This window comes from Mauremys mutica, chromosome 12 (genome assembly GCF_020497125.1).
Source record: "Mauremys mutica isolate MM-2020 ecotype Southern chromosome 12, ASM2049712v1, whole genome shotgun sequence".
Taxonomy (NCBI): Eukaryota; Metazoa; Chordata; order Testudines; family Geoemydidae; genus Mauremys; species Mauremys mutica.
The window spans coordinates 52,177,969-52,192,657 of record NC_059083.1 but is presented as its reverse complement, the minus strand read 5'-3'; the positions used below and the strand labels follow the sequence as shown (position 1 = coordinate 52,192,657).

The window sequence follows — 14,689 nt, the reverse complement described above, 5'->3', positions numbered from 1 at the left end:
TATATCCATTTGTTCTTGTGTCCACATTGGTACTAAGCTTAAATAATTCCTCTCCCTCCCTGATATTTATCCCTCTGATATATTTATAAAGAGCAATCATATCTCCCCTCAGCCTTCTTTTGGTTAGAGTAAACAAGCCAAGCTCTTTCAGTCTCCTTTCATAAGACAGCTTTTCCATTCCTCGGATCATCCTAGTAGCCCTTCTCTGTACCTGTTCCAGTTTGAATTCATCCTTCTTAAACACGGGAGACAAGAACTGCACACAATATTCCAGATGAGGTCTCACCACTGCCTTGTATAATGGTACTAACACCTCCTTATCTTTACTGGAAATACCTCGCCTGATGCATCCTAAAACCGCATTAGCTTTTTTAACGGCCATATCACATTGGCGGCTCATAGTCATCCTGTGATCAACCAATACTCCGAGGTCCTTCTCCTCCGCTGTTACTTCCAATTGATGTGTCCCCAATTTATAACCAAAATTCTTGTTATTAATCCCTAAATGCATGACCTTGCACTTTTCACTATTAAATTTCATTCTATTACTATTACTCCAGTTTACAAGGTCATCCAGATCTTCCGTTTTGATATCCTGGTCCTTTTATGTATTAGCAATATCTCCCAGCTTTGTGTCATCCATAAACTTTATTAGCACATTCCCACTTTTTGTGCCAAGGTCAGTAATAAAAAGGTTAAATAAGATTGGCCCCAAAACTGATCCCTGAGGAACTCCGCTAGTAACTTCCTTCCAGCCTGACAGTTCACCCTTCAGTATGACCCGTTGTAGTCTCCCCTTTAAACAGTTCCTTAGCCACCTTTCAATTTTCATATTGATCTCACTCTTTTCCAATTTAACTAATAATTTCCCATGTGGAACCGTATCAAATGCCTTTCTGAAATCGAGGTAAATTAGATCCACTGCATTTCCTTTGTCTAAAAAATCTGATACCTTCTGAAAGAAGGAGATCAGGTTGGTTTGGCACGATCTACCTTTTGTAAAACCATGTTGTATTTTGTCCCAATTACCATTGACCTCAATGTTCTTAACTACTTTCTCCTTCAAATTTTTTTCCAAAACCTTACATACTACAGATGTCAAACTAACAGGCCTATAGTTACTCGGATCACTTTTTTTTTCCTTTCTTAAAAACAGGAACTATGTTAGCAATTCTCCAGTCGTATGGTACAGCCTCTGAGTTTACCGATTCATAAAAAATTCTTGCTAATGAGCTTGCAATTTCATGTGCCAGTTCCTTTAATATTCTTGCATGAAGATTATCTGGACCCTCCGATTTCGTCCCATTAAGCTGTTCGAGTTTAGCTTCTACTTCGGATATGGTAATATCTACCTCCATATCCTCATTCCCATTTGTCATCCTACCATTATCACTAAGCTCCTCATTAGCCTCATTAAAGACTGAGGCAAAGTATTTGTTTAGATATTGGACCATGCCTAGATTATCCTTAACCTCCACTCCATCCTCAGTGTTTAGCGGCCCCACTTCTTCTTTCTACAGGCCCCCACCCCAAGCAACAACATTTGCAAAATCAAGTTCTTATAAGGATTCCTTTTTCCACACAACTGGGGCTCAAACTATGGCTCAGATCTGTACCAAACTTATCTGTCACTCAGGAGTTGGTTTGAGGTCAGGGCCGCCAAGAGCGGGTTCGGGCACCGGTGAAAATTTCTTTTCACACCTTGCCCTCCCCAGCAAGGGCAGACCAGCTAAACAAGGCCGATGAAGTCAGGCCCTGGGCCCTTTACGGACCGCTGGGCCCCAGTAATTTGTACCGGCTTCCCCCCTCTCGTCGGCCCTGTTTGAAGTTGCAGGAGCAAACCATCCCGATGTGTAGAAAGAAAAGAAAGACCAGCTTGGCTTAACAGTGAAATCCTTGCTGATCTTAAACACAAAAAAGAAGCTTAAAAGAAGTGGAAGATTGGACAAATGACCAGGGAGGAGTATAAAAATATTGCTCAGGCATGCAGGAGTGAAATCAGGAAGGCCAAATCACACTTGGAGTTGCAGCTAGCAAGAGATGTTAAGAGTAACAAGAAGGGTTTCTTCAGGTATGTTAGCAACAAGAAGAAGGTCAAGGAAAGTGTGAGCCCCTTACTGAATGAGGGAGGCAACCTAGTGACAGAGGATGTGGAAAAAGCTGAAGTACTCAATGCTTTTTTTGCCTCTGTCTTCACAAACAAGGTCAGCTCCCAGCCTGCTGCACTCGGCAGCACAGCATGGGGAGGAAGGACCAGCCCTCTGTGGAGAAAGTGGTTCAGGACTATCTCATTTGAAGCAACCACCCCTCCCCCTCCACCTCCACTGCTCCTGTCTAGCCTGGGTAGTAGTGGGGGGGAAGGAGAGATGCCTTTTATTCACAGCCCCATTGCTCAGGGCAATGGCCAGGAGACAGAGAGGGACACACCTCAGACAAAGGCGTGAAGAGGGTGGCAGAAGCCCCAGCCCCAGCCCCAGCCCAAGTCAGGATCTGGAGGACCCTCTCCTCTGGGGGTGTTTATGCCCCCCAGGCGTGAGCCTAGTCTGCACACTTTCACTGACACCACCGACAGGACTCGGTGCTGAAATGAGGTGTCCTTGATCTCTTAAAGTGTGGCCGCACCTATTCTAATGAGACAGCTCTGATCACAAGCCGTTCCAGCTAATCTTCTACCATAAACAGAGGTGGATCAGACTGCTAACTTAGTAGTTTAACCCCCCCTTCCCCCAATTCTATAGGGGTATTATTTAAATTAGGAATGGAGAGAAAGCTGGCAGGAAGAGAAGTCAATCAAAGACACATTAGAAAGGGTGAGGATAGCTGATAAGTGGCTGAGCTACTAACAAAATATATAGTCTATATTGTACTATATGACTGGAGAGTAGCAAGTAGAGACAGCTGCTTGGGAATTTTCCATCAAAACATTTTTGACAGAAAATGCAGTTTTGTCAGAATCAAAATTTTCCACAGGAGTTTCAGCCAAACATTTTCAATTTTTTTCCTGATGGAAAATTGGAACAAAATATTTTGTTCTGGATCAGGATGATTTGAAATGAAAATATCAGTTTGTCAAATCCAGTCAAAACATTCAATTTCAGGGCAGTTGGATGTTAATGTGCATCCAACTGAGCAGCCATGATACTTTGTGGCAGTTGTAGTTCAGATGCCTCATGCTTTTGTCCTCTTCTGTGGGGCTGGACTACATCTCCCATGAAGCACTGAGGACTCCCTTCTGGTTGAACAATTCAAAAAGTCATAGATTCCAAGGCCAGAAGGGACCACTGTAATCATCTAGTCTGACCTCCTGTATAACACAGGCCATAAAACGTCTCCAAAATAATTCCTATTTGAATTAGAGCAGATCTTTTCAATAAAAATACCAATCTTGATTTAAAAATGTCCGTGATGGAGAATCCTCCATGACCCTTGATAACTTGTTCCAATGGTTAATTACCCTCTCTGTTAAAAATGTATGCCTTATATCCAGTCTGAATTTGTTCAGCTTCAGTTTTCAGCCATTGGATCTTGTTATACCTTTCTCTGCTAGATTGAAGAGTCCATTACCAAATATTTGATCCCAGTGTAGGTACTTATAGACAGTAATCAAGTGACCCATTAACCTTCTTTGTTAAACTAAATATATTGAGCTCTTTGAGTCTATCACTGTAAGGCATGTTTTCTAATCCTTTGGTCATTCTTGTGTCTCTTCTCTGAACCCTCTCCAATTTATCAACATCCTTCATGAATTGTGGTCACCAGAACTGGACACAGGATTCCAGCAGCAGACACACCAGTTCCAAATATAGAGGTAAAATAACCTCTCTATGCCTAGTCGATATTCTCCTGTTTATGCCTCCATTGCAGTACATCAGATGAGATGTAATCCAGCCAGGGAGTCCAGCTCAGAGGAAAATGGGAGCATGAAGCACCCACACTACAACTCCCATGAATCACTGAAGCAGCTCAGGGGGTGAGAGTTTAATGTCTAACCTACCCAAAATGAAATGTTTCAATTTGGTTTAAAAAAACCAACACCCCAAAATGTATCAATCTGAGAATGTTTGTTTGCCTTATAGTGATAGCCTCAAGAAGCTCAATCAATTTATTTAAACAAAGGGAGGGTGAAGCGATGACTTCATTACAGTCTGAGTACCTACATAAAGAAGCAATATTTAATAATGGGCTCTTCAATCTGTCCGAGTAAGGTACAACACGGTCCAGTGGCTGGAAGTTGAAGCTAGACAAATTGAGACTGGAAATAAGGTATAAATTTGTAACAGCCAGGGTGATTACCTATAGGAGCAATTTACCAAGGGTCATGGTGGATTCTCCCTCCCTGACAGTTTAAGAAAAATATCCAATCTTGATGTATAAAGTTCTGCTGTAGGAATTATTTTGGGGGAAGTTCTCCAGCCTGTGTTATACAGGAGGTCAGACTAGATGATCAGCATGGTCCCTTCTGACCTTGGAATCTAAGAAACTTGAGAGGTGGTAGATCTCTGTTCAAATCTCTTCTCCCCATGAGGCAGAGGGGGGACTTGAACCAGGGTTATCCCACACCCCAACTACATAGCCTAACCACTGGGCTAAAAGTTATAAGGGAGGTCCTCCTCTTCCCCACACTCCAGCCCATTCTTGCTTTGCATAAACTCATGTATAAGGGCCCAATCCGTTAGGTGAGCTCTGACCATGTTTACCAAATTGGGCCCTGCAGACAAATGAGGCAGAGGACCAGCTATCTCCCCACAGTGCGTGCATTGCTCTGGGACTCAGGTGTCCGGCTGGCTGGTGTTGTGCTCTGGAGCATATGCCCAGAGGCAGAAATGGAGGCACCTTGGGAACTTTTACTGCAAAAAAGTAGGAGCCCAGGGAGTTTAGGCACCAACAGAGTTTGGATTCTTTGGATTTCTGCCCTTCCCTGTTTAAGCACTTTTGAAAATCCCACAAGGGGCCTCTCTGCATCTTTAGGCTCTGAAATACCTTTGAAAAGCTGACCCCTATCTCTGGGTGTGTCTGCTCCCTGTTTGCAATATGGGGATCACAGCACTGCCTACATCACAGGGGAGTTGTGAGGCTAAAGAAATTGCGTGAGGTGCTTACTCCTATGAAGGCCATAGAAGTACCTTAGAGAGAAATAGTGAGGTTCCTCATGGGTAATAAGTTCAAAACCAGTGATTTAAGGTCTTTAGTCTCATATTCAAAAAGTTTTGGGGATTCCTGTCTTCCAAAGCAGACACTTCCATTGAAGCATTAGCTTAATTGGAAACCCAATTTTCTAGTGAAAAAGTTTTGATGGAAAATTTTCCACATCCCTTGTTCAAAACAGCTGTCCCTGGAAACTTTGATCCTGATTATGAAGCCGTGTATTCTCCAAGCCAAAGAGAGAAAAAAAATTATTTGTCTCATCTATGAGGATTCAATGCACCAGGGAACCTGTCTAAGGGCTAGTCTACACTTACCAGCTGGGTCGACGCGGTGAGTTCGACTTCTCGGAGTTCAAACTATCGCGTCTAATCTGGATGCGATAGTTCGAACTCCGGAAGCGCCGCGGTCGACTCCGGTACTCCACCACTGCAAAAGGCGGTGGCGGAGTCGACCTTGGAGCCGCGGACTTCGATTCCGCAGCGTCTGGACGGGTGAGTAGTTCGAACTAGGGTACTTCGAATTCAGCTACGCTATTCACGTAGCTGAATTTGCGTACCTAGTTCGACCCCGCTTCTTAGTGTGGACCAGCCCTCAGTGGAGGCATAAAAACACTTAAATACTCAGACTCCTCCAGGCTTGGCTTCTTCAGAGTTGCTCAACATGCTATTCGCTCAGTTTCACGTAAGTTTTAAAGCACATGATTATATTAGATTAGAATATTTTTTTTAATAGTCAGTGTGTTTTCTACACTTTCTTGCTTTTTAACCAAGCACATCGGTGCATATTTTAGCTTGGTCCTTTTTCTCCACTGCTTTGTACCTTTTGTGTAGTCATTTCCATGTGAGCAATGTGAGTGCTGACTGGGTATAGAAACACTCATGCCAGTACAAGTGGGTAATTCTGATATGGAATCATTTTGCACTCACATTGCATCGGTACAAATGACTACACATGGCACAAGGGAGCAGGGAGTCAGCCGCTGGTGTGTTATTCCACTCCCCTTACCATTTTGTTATATTAAGGAATAATACAAAGCATAATAATTTATAGCTGGAATGTCCAATGGAACCTAAGGGAGTTACACACCCAACTCCCCTGAACTTAGAGTTCTGTGCCTGAAAAAAATGTAATCAGGATCTTGGCTGCTAAGTACAGTTTTAATGGGTCCCTATGAAAACGATAGATAGATAGATAGATAGATAGATAGATAGATAGATAGATAGATAGATAGATAGATAGATAGATAGATGCAGTGTTTTTTTGTAGCCATGTCAGTCCCAGGATATTAGAGAGTCAAAGTGGGTGAGGTAATATTTTTTATTGGACCAACATCTGTTGGCGAGAGAGACAAGCTTTTGAGCTTATGCAGAGCTCTTCTTGAGGTCTGGAAAATGTACGTAGGCTGTGTCTGTGCTACAGACATTACAGCGGCATGGCTGCGCTGCCATAAGGTCTCCCATGTAGCTGCTCTTTGCTGACAGAAGAGAGCTCTTCTGCTTGCAAAATACAACCACCCTAACAAGTGTTGGGAGCTTTGTGGGCAGGAGAGCGTCTCCTGCTGACATAGCGCTGTCCACACTAGCGCATTTGTCAGTAAAACATTTGTCGGTCAGGCGTGGATTTTTTTTTCACACCCCGATGGACAAAAGTTTTACTGACAAAAGTGCTAATGTAGACAAAGCCAGAGAGTGTCATAGATAAATCCAAGGTGGAACAGATGGTTTAGCATAAGTAGTTAACACATATTTCAAGGGACCATTCAAGATGAAGTGGTTTGTTAACACCCTGCCAGTCATAGGGAGGAAAGGAAGGGGGGGTAGCAAAAAGCAGCTGGGGGGGAGGCATTAGTGGGGGTTACATATTGTTGTAATAAGCCAAAAATCCAGTGTCTCTGTTCAGTCCATGATTTTTAGTGTCTAGCAAAGTTATGAATTTAAGCTCCCAGGATTATCTTTTGAAAGTGTTGTGCAGGTTTCCTTTGAGAATGAGGCTTGATAGGTTAGACATGAAGTGATTGCTTTGTGAAAAGTGTTCACTCACAGATGATGGGGTGGTTTGGGGTCTTCAGGGCCAGCTTTAGTCAGTGCGGGGCCTGATTCGTGGGGCATGTACTCTCCAGGCAGCACTTCGGATTTCTGCTCCAGCCTGGTAGCGTGGCCACGGATTTGCGGGGCTCCAGCCAAAGGAGCGGGGATGCGGGGTTGCGGGGCTCCGGCTGGGGGAGCGGGACCACAGGGTTGCGGGGCTTCAGCTGCACGGTAGCAGGGCCACAGGACTTCCCGCGCTCGGCCGCGGGAGCGGGACCACGGGGTTGCAGGGCTCTAGCCGGGGTGGCGGGGTTGTGGGGCTCCGACCGCGGTAACGGGACCGCGGGGATGCGAGGCTCTGGCCGGGGGAGCGGGACCGCGGGGTTGCAGGGCTCCGGCCGGAGGAGTGGGGCTGTGGGATAGCGGGACTCCTGCCGGAGATAGCGGGGCCTTGGAGCTCCAGTCGGGAGAGTGGGACCTCGGAATTGCGGGGCTCTGGCCGGGAAAGTGGCCGCAGGGATGAGGGGCTCCGTCCGGGGGAGCGGGACCGCGGGGTTGCGGGACTCCGGCCGGGAGAGCGGGGCTGCGGGGTTGCGGCGCTCCGGCTGGGGTAGCGGGGCTTTGGGGCTCTGACTGGGAGAGTGGGCTGTAGGGATGCGGGGCTCCGGCCGGGTGAGCAGGACAGCGGGGTTGCGGGGTTGCGGGACTCCGGCCGCAGTAGCAGGGCCACGGGAGTTGCCGCGCTCCACCGGGGGAGCGGGATCGCAGGGTTGCGGGGCTCTGGCCAGTAGAGCAGGGCTGCGGTGTTGCGGAGCTCTGGCCGGGGTAGCAGGGCTGCAGGATTGAGGGGCTCCGGCCAGGGTAGCGGCGCCACGGGACTTGCCGCGCTGCGGCTGGGGTAGTGGGACCGCGGGGTTGCTGAGCTCCGGCCACGGGAGCGGGGCCAAAAGGCAAAAGATGATATTAACATTGTTTCAGTCTGTGTGTTACTTGACATCCTGTATTCAGTGTCACCATAGAAGGGAAGGGCTCTGCATAGACGGAAATATGCCTGGGCATCAGTAGAAAATGTTAAGTAAAATTTGCGTTAAAAATTAAACCTGGCGCTTTGTCATCTTGTGTCATCATTTTTATTTCTTAGCTTTCAGCTATTTAAGTGAACTCTAAAACTTTCATACTGACTGTTTACTATCTGACATTGTATCTCTCTAATCTCCTTCATAACCATCATTCACTTTTTTCCATTTTAATACTATCCCATAGTATCAGAGACAGTGAGAAAAATAGCAAATAAAGGTACATGACTCTCTTTCTATCTCTATAGAGAATGATAGATATACATGCATCTGTCTCACATAGAGAGATGTGATGTATTCCCTGTCTTTTATCATTTTTGTCTTGAGTTCATTAAATCACTAAATACCCCATAGCGATCACTATGATCCCAAATGAATTCTCACAGGAAAATGACAGAAGGTGAGGCTGGAGCTCAGGTTATGAATTCTAGTGAGGTGGGTGGGCTAAGTCTGCTCACCCGGGCTAGGAGACTCACTCCCGCTTGCTCCAAAATGCTTTGTAGACACACCCAATGTGGCCTGGCTGGTAACGGAGCCAGAGATATCAACCTCTGTAACCTGAGCTGGGGAACAGGAAATAAAGCCTGGTCCACTCGGTGAGACAGAGCAAGTCTCTCCTCGTTTTACTGAACAGGGAGATCCAGGCTGACGTTCTCAAAATGGGCCACTTGCTTTAGATTCCTCCCCTTCTGGGTGTCCAAGTTGTGACACATTGAGCCTGGCTTTCCCATTGAAGTCAGTGGGAGCTGTGGGATCTTAGTGCCACTGCACATTGAGTACCAGATGTCTTATACTGGGCATCCACAAATGGCAGCACCACTGAAAATTTGTTGTGTCAGAGATTATATATACGTATATAAATTTCTTATATGATTCACCCAACTTAAGCAGTTAATGAGCCAACCTGATAGCTCTCTTTGACAGGGTAACAAGCCTTGTGGATAGTGTGTAAGTGGTAGATGTGGTATATCTTGATTTTAGTAAGGCTTTTGATATTGTCTCCCATGACCTTCTCATAAACAAACTAGGGAAATACAACCTAGATGGAGCTACTATAAGGTGAGTGCATAACTGGTTGGAAAACCATTCCCAGAGAGTAGTTATCAGTGGTTCACAGTCATGCTGGAGGGGCATAATGAGTGGGGTCCCACAGGGATCAGTTCTGGGTCGGGTTCTGTTCAATATCTTCATTGATGATTTAGTTAATGCATAGAGAGTACACTTATAATGTTTTCAGACCATACCAAGCTGAGAGGGGTTGCAAATGCTTTGGAGGATAAGATTAAAATTCAAAAACTGAAGAAATGGTCTGAAGTAAATAGGATGAAATTCAATAAAGACAAATGCAAAGTACTCCACTTAGGAAGGAACAATCAGTTGCACACATACAAAATGGGAAATGACGGCCTAGGAAGGAGTACTATGGAAAGGGATCTGGGGGTCATAGTGGATCACAAGCTAGATATGAGTCAACAGTGTAACACTATTGCAAAAAAAGCAAACATTATTCTGGGATGTCTTAGCAGAAGTGTTGTAAGCAAGACACAAGAAGCAATTCTTCTGCTCTACTCCCCATTGATTAGGCCTCAACTGGAGATTTGTGTCCAGTGCTGGGTGCTACATTTCAGGAAAGATGGGGACAAATTGGAGAAAGTCCAGAGAAGAGCAACAAAAATGATTAAATTTCTAGAAAACATGATCTATGAGGGAAGATTGAAAAAAATGGGTTTGTTTAGTCTGGAGAAGAGAAGATTGAGAGGGGACATGATAACAGGTTGCAAGTACATAAAAGGTTGTTACAAAGAGGAAGGAGAAAACTGTTCTCCTTAACCTCTGAGGATAGGGCAAGAAGTGATGAGCTTAAATTGCAGCAAGGGTGGTTTAGATTGGACATTAGGAAAAATTTCCTAACGGTCAGAGTAGTCAAGCACTGGAATAAATTGTCTAGGGAGTTGTGGAATCTCCATCACTGTAGATTTTTAAGAGCAGGTTGGACAAACACCTGTCAGGGATGGTCTAGATAATACTTAGTCCTGCCATGAGTGCAGGGGACTGGAGTAGATGACCTCTCAGTGTCCCTTCCAGTTCTATGATTCTATGATTTTATTACCTCCACAGATAGAAAACAGCTGTAGGACATGGCTAGCAGGAACCACACAGTTGTGACACAGTTCTTCTTTGTGGCTTTCTCCAACTTCCTGGAGCTCCGAATTTCATTTTTTTTTCTGGTGCTGCTGTTGTACCTCATCACCGTGGTGGGCAACATCCTCATCATCACAATCACAGTGGTGGACCCTGCCCTTCAGTCCCCCATGTATTTCTTCCTTCGGAACTTGTCCTTTCTGGAAATCGGTTATACCTCGGCCACTATCCCCAAGATGCTGGTGAACTTCCTCTCCGAGGAAAAGAGTATTTCCTTCCTGGGCTGTGCCACGCAGATGTATTTCTTCTCCTTCTTGGGTATCACAGAGTGTTGCCTGCTGGCTGCCATGGCATATGACCGTTACATAGCCATATGTCACCCTCTGCACTACACAGCCATGATGACCAGAGGTGTGTGTCTCTAGCTATGAGCTGTGTCCTGGCTTATCGGGGTGCTGGTGGGAGTTGGGCAGACAACTTTCATGTTCACTCTGCCCTACTGTGGGCCTAATAGGATCAACCACTTCTTCTGTGACCTGCCCCCACTGCTGAAGCTGGCCTGCGCAGATACTTACAGGAATGAAATAGCTGTTTTCACCATCGCTGTCACCTTTGTCACAGTCCCCTTCCTGCTCATCCTTGTATCCTACGTCCGTATCCTCCACGCTATCCTCAGTATTCCATCAGCCGTGGGCAGGAGCAAAACTTTCTCCACCTGCTCCTCCCACCTCATTGTGGTGACTTTGTTTTTTGGGTCCAGCATCGTGATGTATCTGAAACCCAAATCCCGCTACTCACTTAACACTGAAAAACTGCTTTCCCTGTTCTACTCAGTGGTGTCTCCAGTGCTGAACCCTTTGATCTACAGCCTGAGGAATAAGGAGGTAAAGGAAGCCCTGAGAAGGGTGATGGCCAGAAAAATATTTATTTGAAAACTTGTGGGGGGGGGGGAGAGAATTTATTATTTTAATATTCTTGTGATGGATTTGGAGTTGCCTGTTGTAGCCTGATCTATGACTTGTATTGATTACTTAAGAATTCCCAGTTATCACTCTGAGGTACTGATGGTTCTTGTCCCAAGATCAGGCCCAGTATTAATAAAATTACTGTTCAGTTGGGAACCCTGATGTGCATGGTTGCAACACTCACACTTTAGGAACCCTTCTGTCTTTGTAATAGTTTATTACTACATTCAGCAAAGTCACAAACACTCTAACCCAGCAAGGTAGACCGAGATAATACAGACCGTACGTCTGAACATCCACATACTCCCACCATCCCTTGCAGAACAACCAGAAATGTTAGCCATTATCTTCCGCATCACTATCACCTTCCTCATCATCACCAGTGGCCATCATCCTGGCATCTCCCAAGGGCTACCTCTCTCTCTCTCCCCCTGCACACAGGCTGGGATACAACTTTTATAATATGTTACGTCAGGGGTAGTCAATAGGTGGACTGCAGGCCAAATCCGGACCGCCAGATGTTCTTGAATGGACTGCAAAATCTTTTTAATTACTTGTTGTAGTTATTGTTACTGTGGTGTGAAAAATGTTTCTCTGGAGTTTGGACCTTGCCTATACCTTGACTAAGAAATTTGGACCTTGACAAAAAATAATGAACAACCCATCTTACAGGATACAGACCTGTAGGTTCCTTGCATTATTGCTGAATAAAATAAATGCTAAAGCGAGCTCCATGGGCTACCCTGTAGCAATCTGTGACAACTGTATGATGTTTGTCTGACTATTGTAAAGATGTTTTTGTATTCAGATATTGGGTTAATTCAACAGCTGGGTATTCAGGAAACGACCCAGGAGGCTGGACAATAGCTCAGAGAAGAGCTCCTCCACAAACACCAAGGGCAATTAACTGTGACACGCTACCTCTGCCCACACATGGCGGGTCTGATAGCCCAGCTTTCCCAGGCCTGCATCCCTCCTGACTAGAGGAAAGCCTGATTCGCTGAGATGGTTAGAGGATGCGATTGCCTCCTGACCTCCAGAGACTGGGGGGTTCTACGAGGAAGCATAGCCTGCCTTGTCCTTTGCTGTGCTGTGTTCCTACTGTTAAGATTAAACAACACTGTTTTAAGAAGGCTGATTTGGGTCACCGTTATCACTGCAAGTCACTGGTCCCCAAGTGGACATGTATCGGGTCCAGTCAGACCTGCTGAGTAATGCTGGATGATTTTAAATTTGGTTTAGAAAGTGCTCAGCAGACCGTGGCTTGCCAGACCTTGCCACTGATTGTCAAATTTCTCAGATTTACTGAGAAAGAAAAATAAATAATGCAGCCAGCTCTTGGGGCGGAGGGTGGGGGAGGAATGAGGTGGGGTGGAGAGCAGCTTTGGGGGACGCCACAAAATGAGATGATGATTTTCAAGGTTTAGCAAAAGATGTGGTTGAACAGAGATCAGCTTTCAGAAGAGCAAGGGAACCTGCCAAGCAGCGAGGGCTCAAATGTTTGATAAAGTTTGAAGTCAGGGTTGGTGAGGAGGTGCATCAGTTCCAAAAGCTACAAGACTCTGAACATTTTCTAACTAGCCTACAATGAATTGAGTCCCTCTTCTGTTCTAAACCACATTTACTTGGCCTCCATTGACGATATCGCAATCTTCAGAAATTCCTGAGAAGGTCATAAGGACCACAGAGGAATTGTGCTGAAGAGACTCAAAGGGTTTGTCCGCTGCAAAGAAAAACCCGCAGCTGGCCCATGCCAGCTGACTCAGGCTCGCGGGGCGCAGCTTGTGGGGCTGTTTCACTGCAGTGTAGACTTCTGGGCTTGAGCTGGAGCCCAAGTTCTGGGACCCTCCAATCTTGCAGGGTCCTAGATCCTGCGTTCCAGCCTGAACCTGGAATTCTACACTACAATGAAACAGCCCCAGAAACCTGAGTCAGCTGGCACGGGCCAGCCGTGGGTGTCTAATTGCAGTATAGACATACCCAAAGATGCAAGGCTCACAGTAAAAGTGTCAAAGTGCAAAACAGGGGTGGCCAATGTCCCTTATCTAGGCTATTGGCAGGAGGGGGCCAGATTTGCCAAAATCCCTTAAAAGTGGACTCCGTTGTTAACTGGCCTGTACCCTGAACCTAAAAGCAAATTCACTCTTTTAGAGGCTTGCTGAATTATTACCAAAGACTCATGGAAGGTTTCAGCAACGTTGCAACTGCGATGACAGACCTCTGCAAAGAGACACAGCCTGCCAAGGTGGCCTTGACTACAGCCTGCCAGGAGGGCTTTGCTCAAATGAAAAGAATTCTGTCAGCGACACTGGCACTAGCCGGTCCAAATTTGGATAAAATGTTTGAACTCTTCACAGATGCATCAAGTACAGGCCTGGGAGCCGCACTGGTGCAAGAGGGCAAGGGCAATAAGGAGCATCCTATTGCTTTTTTTAAGTAGAAAACTGACCCATCACTGGACAAAATTACTCAGTCAACAGAAGGAAATATGCAGTTGTGAGGCAATTAAGGCCATACCTACTGCACAGGAAGTTTAGAGTCCTAACAAACCATTGTTCACTGGCAGGGCTTCCCAGAACATAAGTTACCAGCTCCAGACTGCAACGCTGGAGTATAGACATTCATGAGTATGATATGGGAAGGACAAGGAAAATGTGTGACAGAAGCACTGTCCAGGCAAGAGGGTTCTGATTAGCCAATGGCTAACCTTACTGTGAGAGTGGGGAAGGTGTGACCCAGAAATCCCGCAGTGCCAAGCGGCAGAGGGCATAGGGGTTGCCTAGGGTTTTAGGGGTAGCCCCGGGGTTGGATAACTGCATAATTCTCCACGGAATGGTGGCATGTGAGGTCTCTACCAAGAGTCAGCAACCCACCAGGCATCCTAATCTGTGTGAAATGTGGGTGTGGATAATATTGAAGGATTTCTGTGTCCATACTCAAAATGATGTCCTTAAGGGTCTTGGCATGAAGGCAGGTCATGTGGGTCGGAGGTGTTCCTTCCAGGCAGCGGGTAACTGTGACCTTAAGAGCCCCTTAGTCAACAAAGGGCCCTTTAGACTGTAACTCACAGCAGTCCTGACACACTCACTATCCCCAACATACTATTGTCATCATGTGTATTTAAGGGGTGTCACATTAGGTATTGTATGCAAAATGGTGAGGCTGGTCCCAAAAATCATTGTGTTCTGTGTGTACGGGTTGTGTCTAGCGAGTTATGTATATGTGCAGGAAATATGTTCTTAAAATGGGGTTTGGAGGTTGAGCATAATCCAGGTCTGCCCTAAACAAAGGAATATGGGTTTACCTGTCTGATTGGCTTAATTACAGGGAGAGG

The 14,689-nt window shown here is 45.8% G+C and overlaps 2 protein-coding genes across 3 annotated transcripts in view; one reads left to right on the top strand and one right to left on the bottom strand.

Annotated features, from left to right (window-relative positions):
* LOC123345337 overlaps positions 1–14,689 on the bottom strand; it is a 716,016-nt gene that overhangs the window by 54,533 nt on the left and 646,794 nt on the right. The gene's annotated exons all lie outside the window — the stretch shown is intronic.
* On the top strand, positions 10,387–11,322 carry LOC123345336 (olfactory receptor 10A4-like). The gene is given in 1 exon segment (XM_044982127.1): positions 10,387–11,322. A coding segment is annotated over 1 exon segment (936 nt).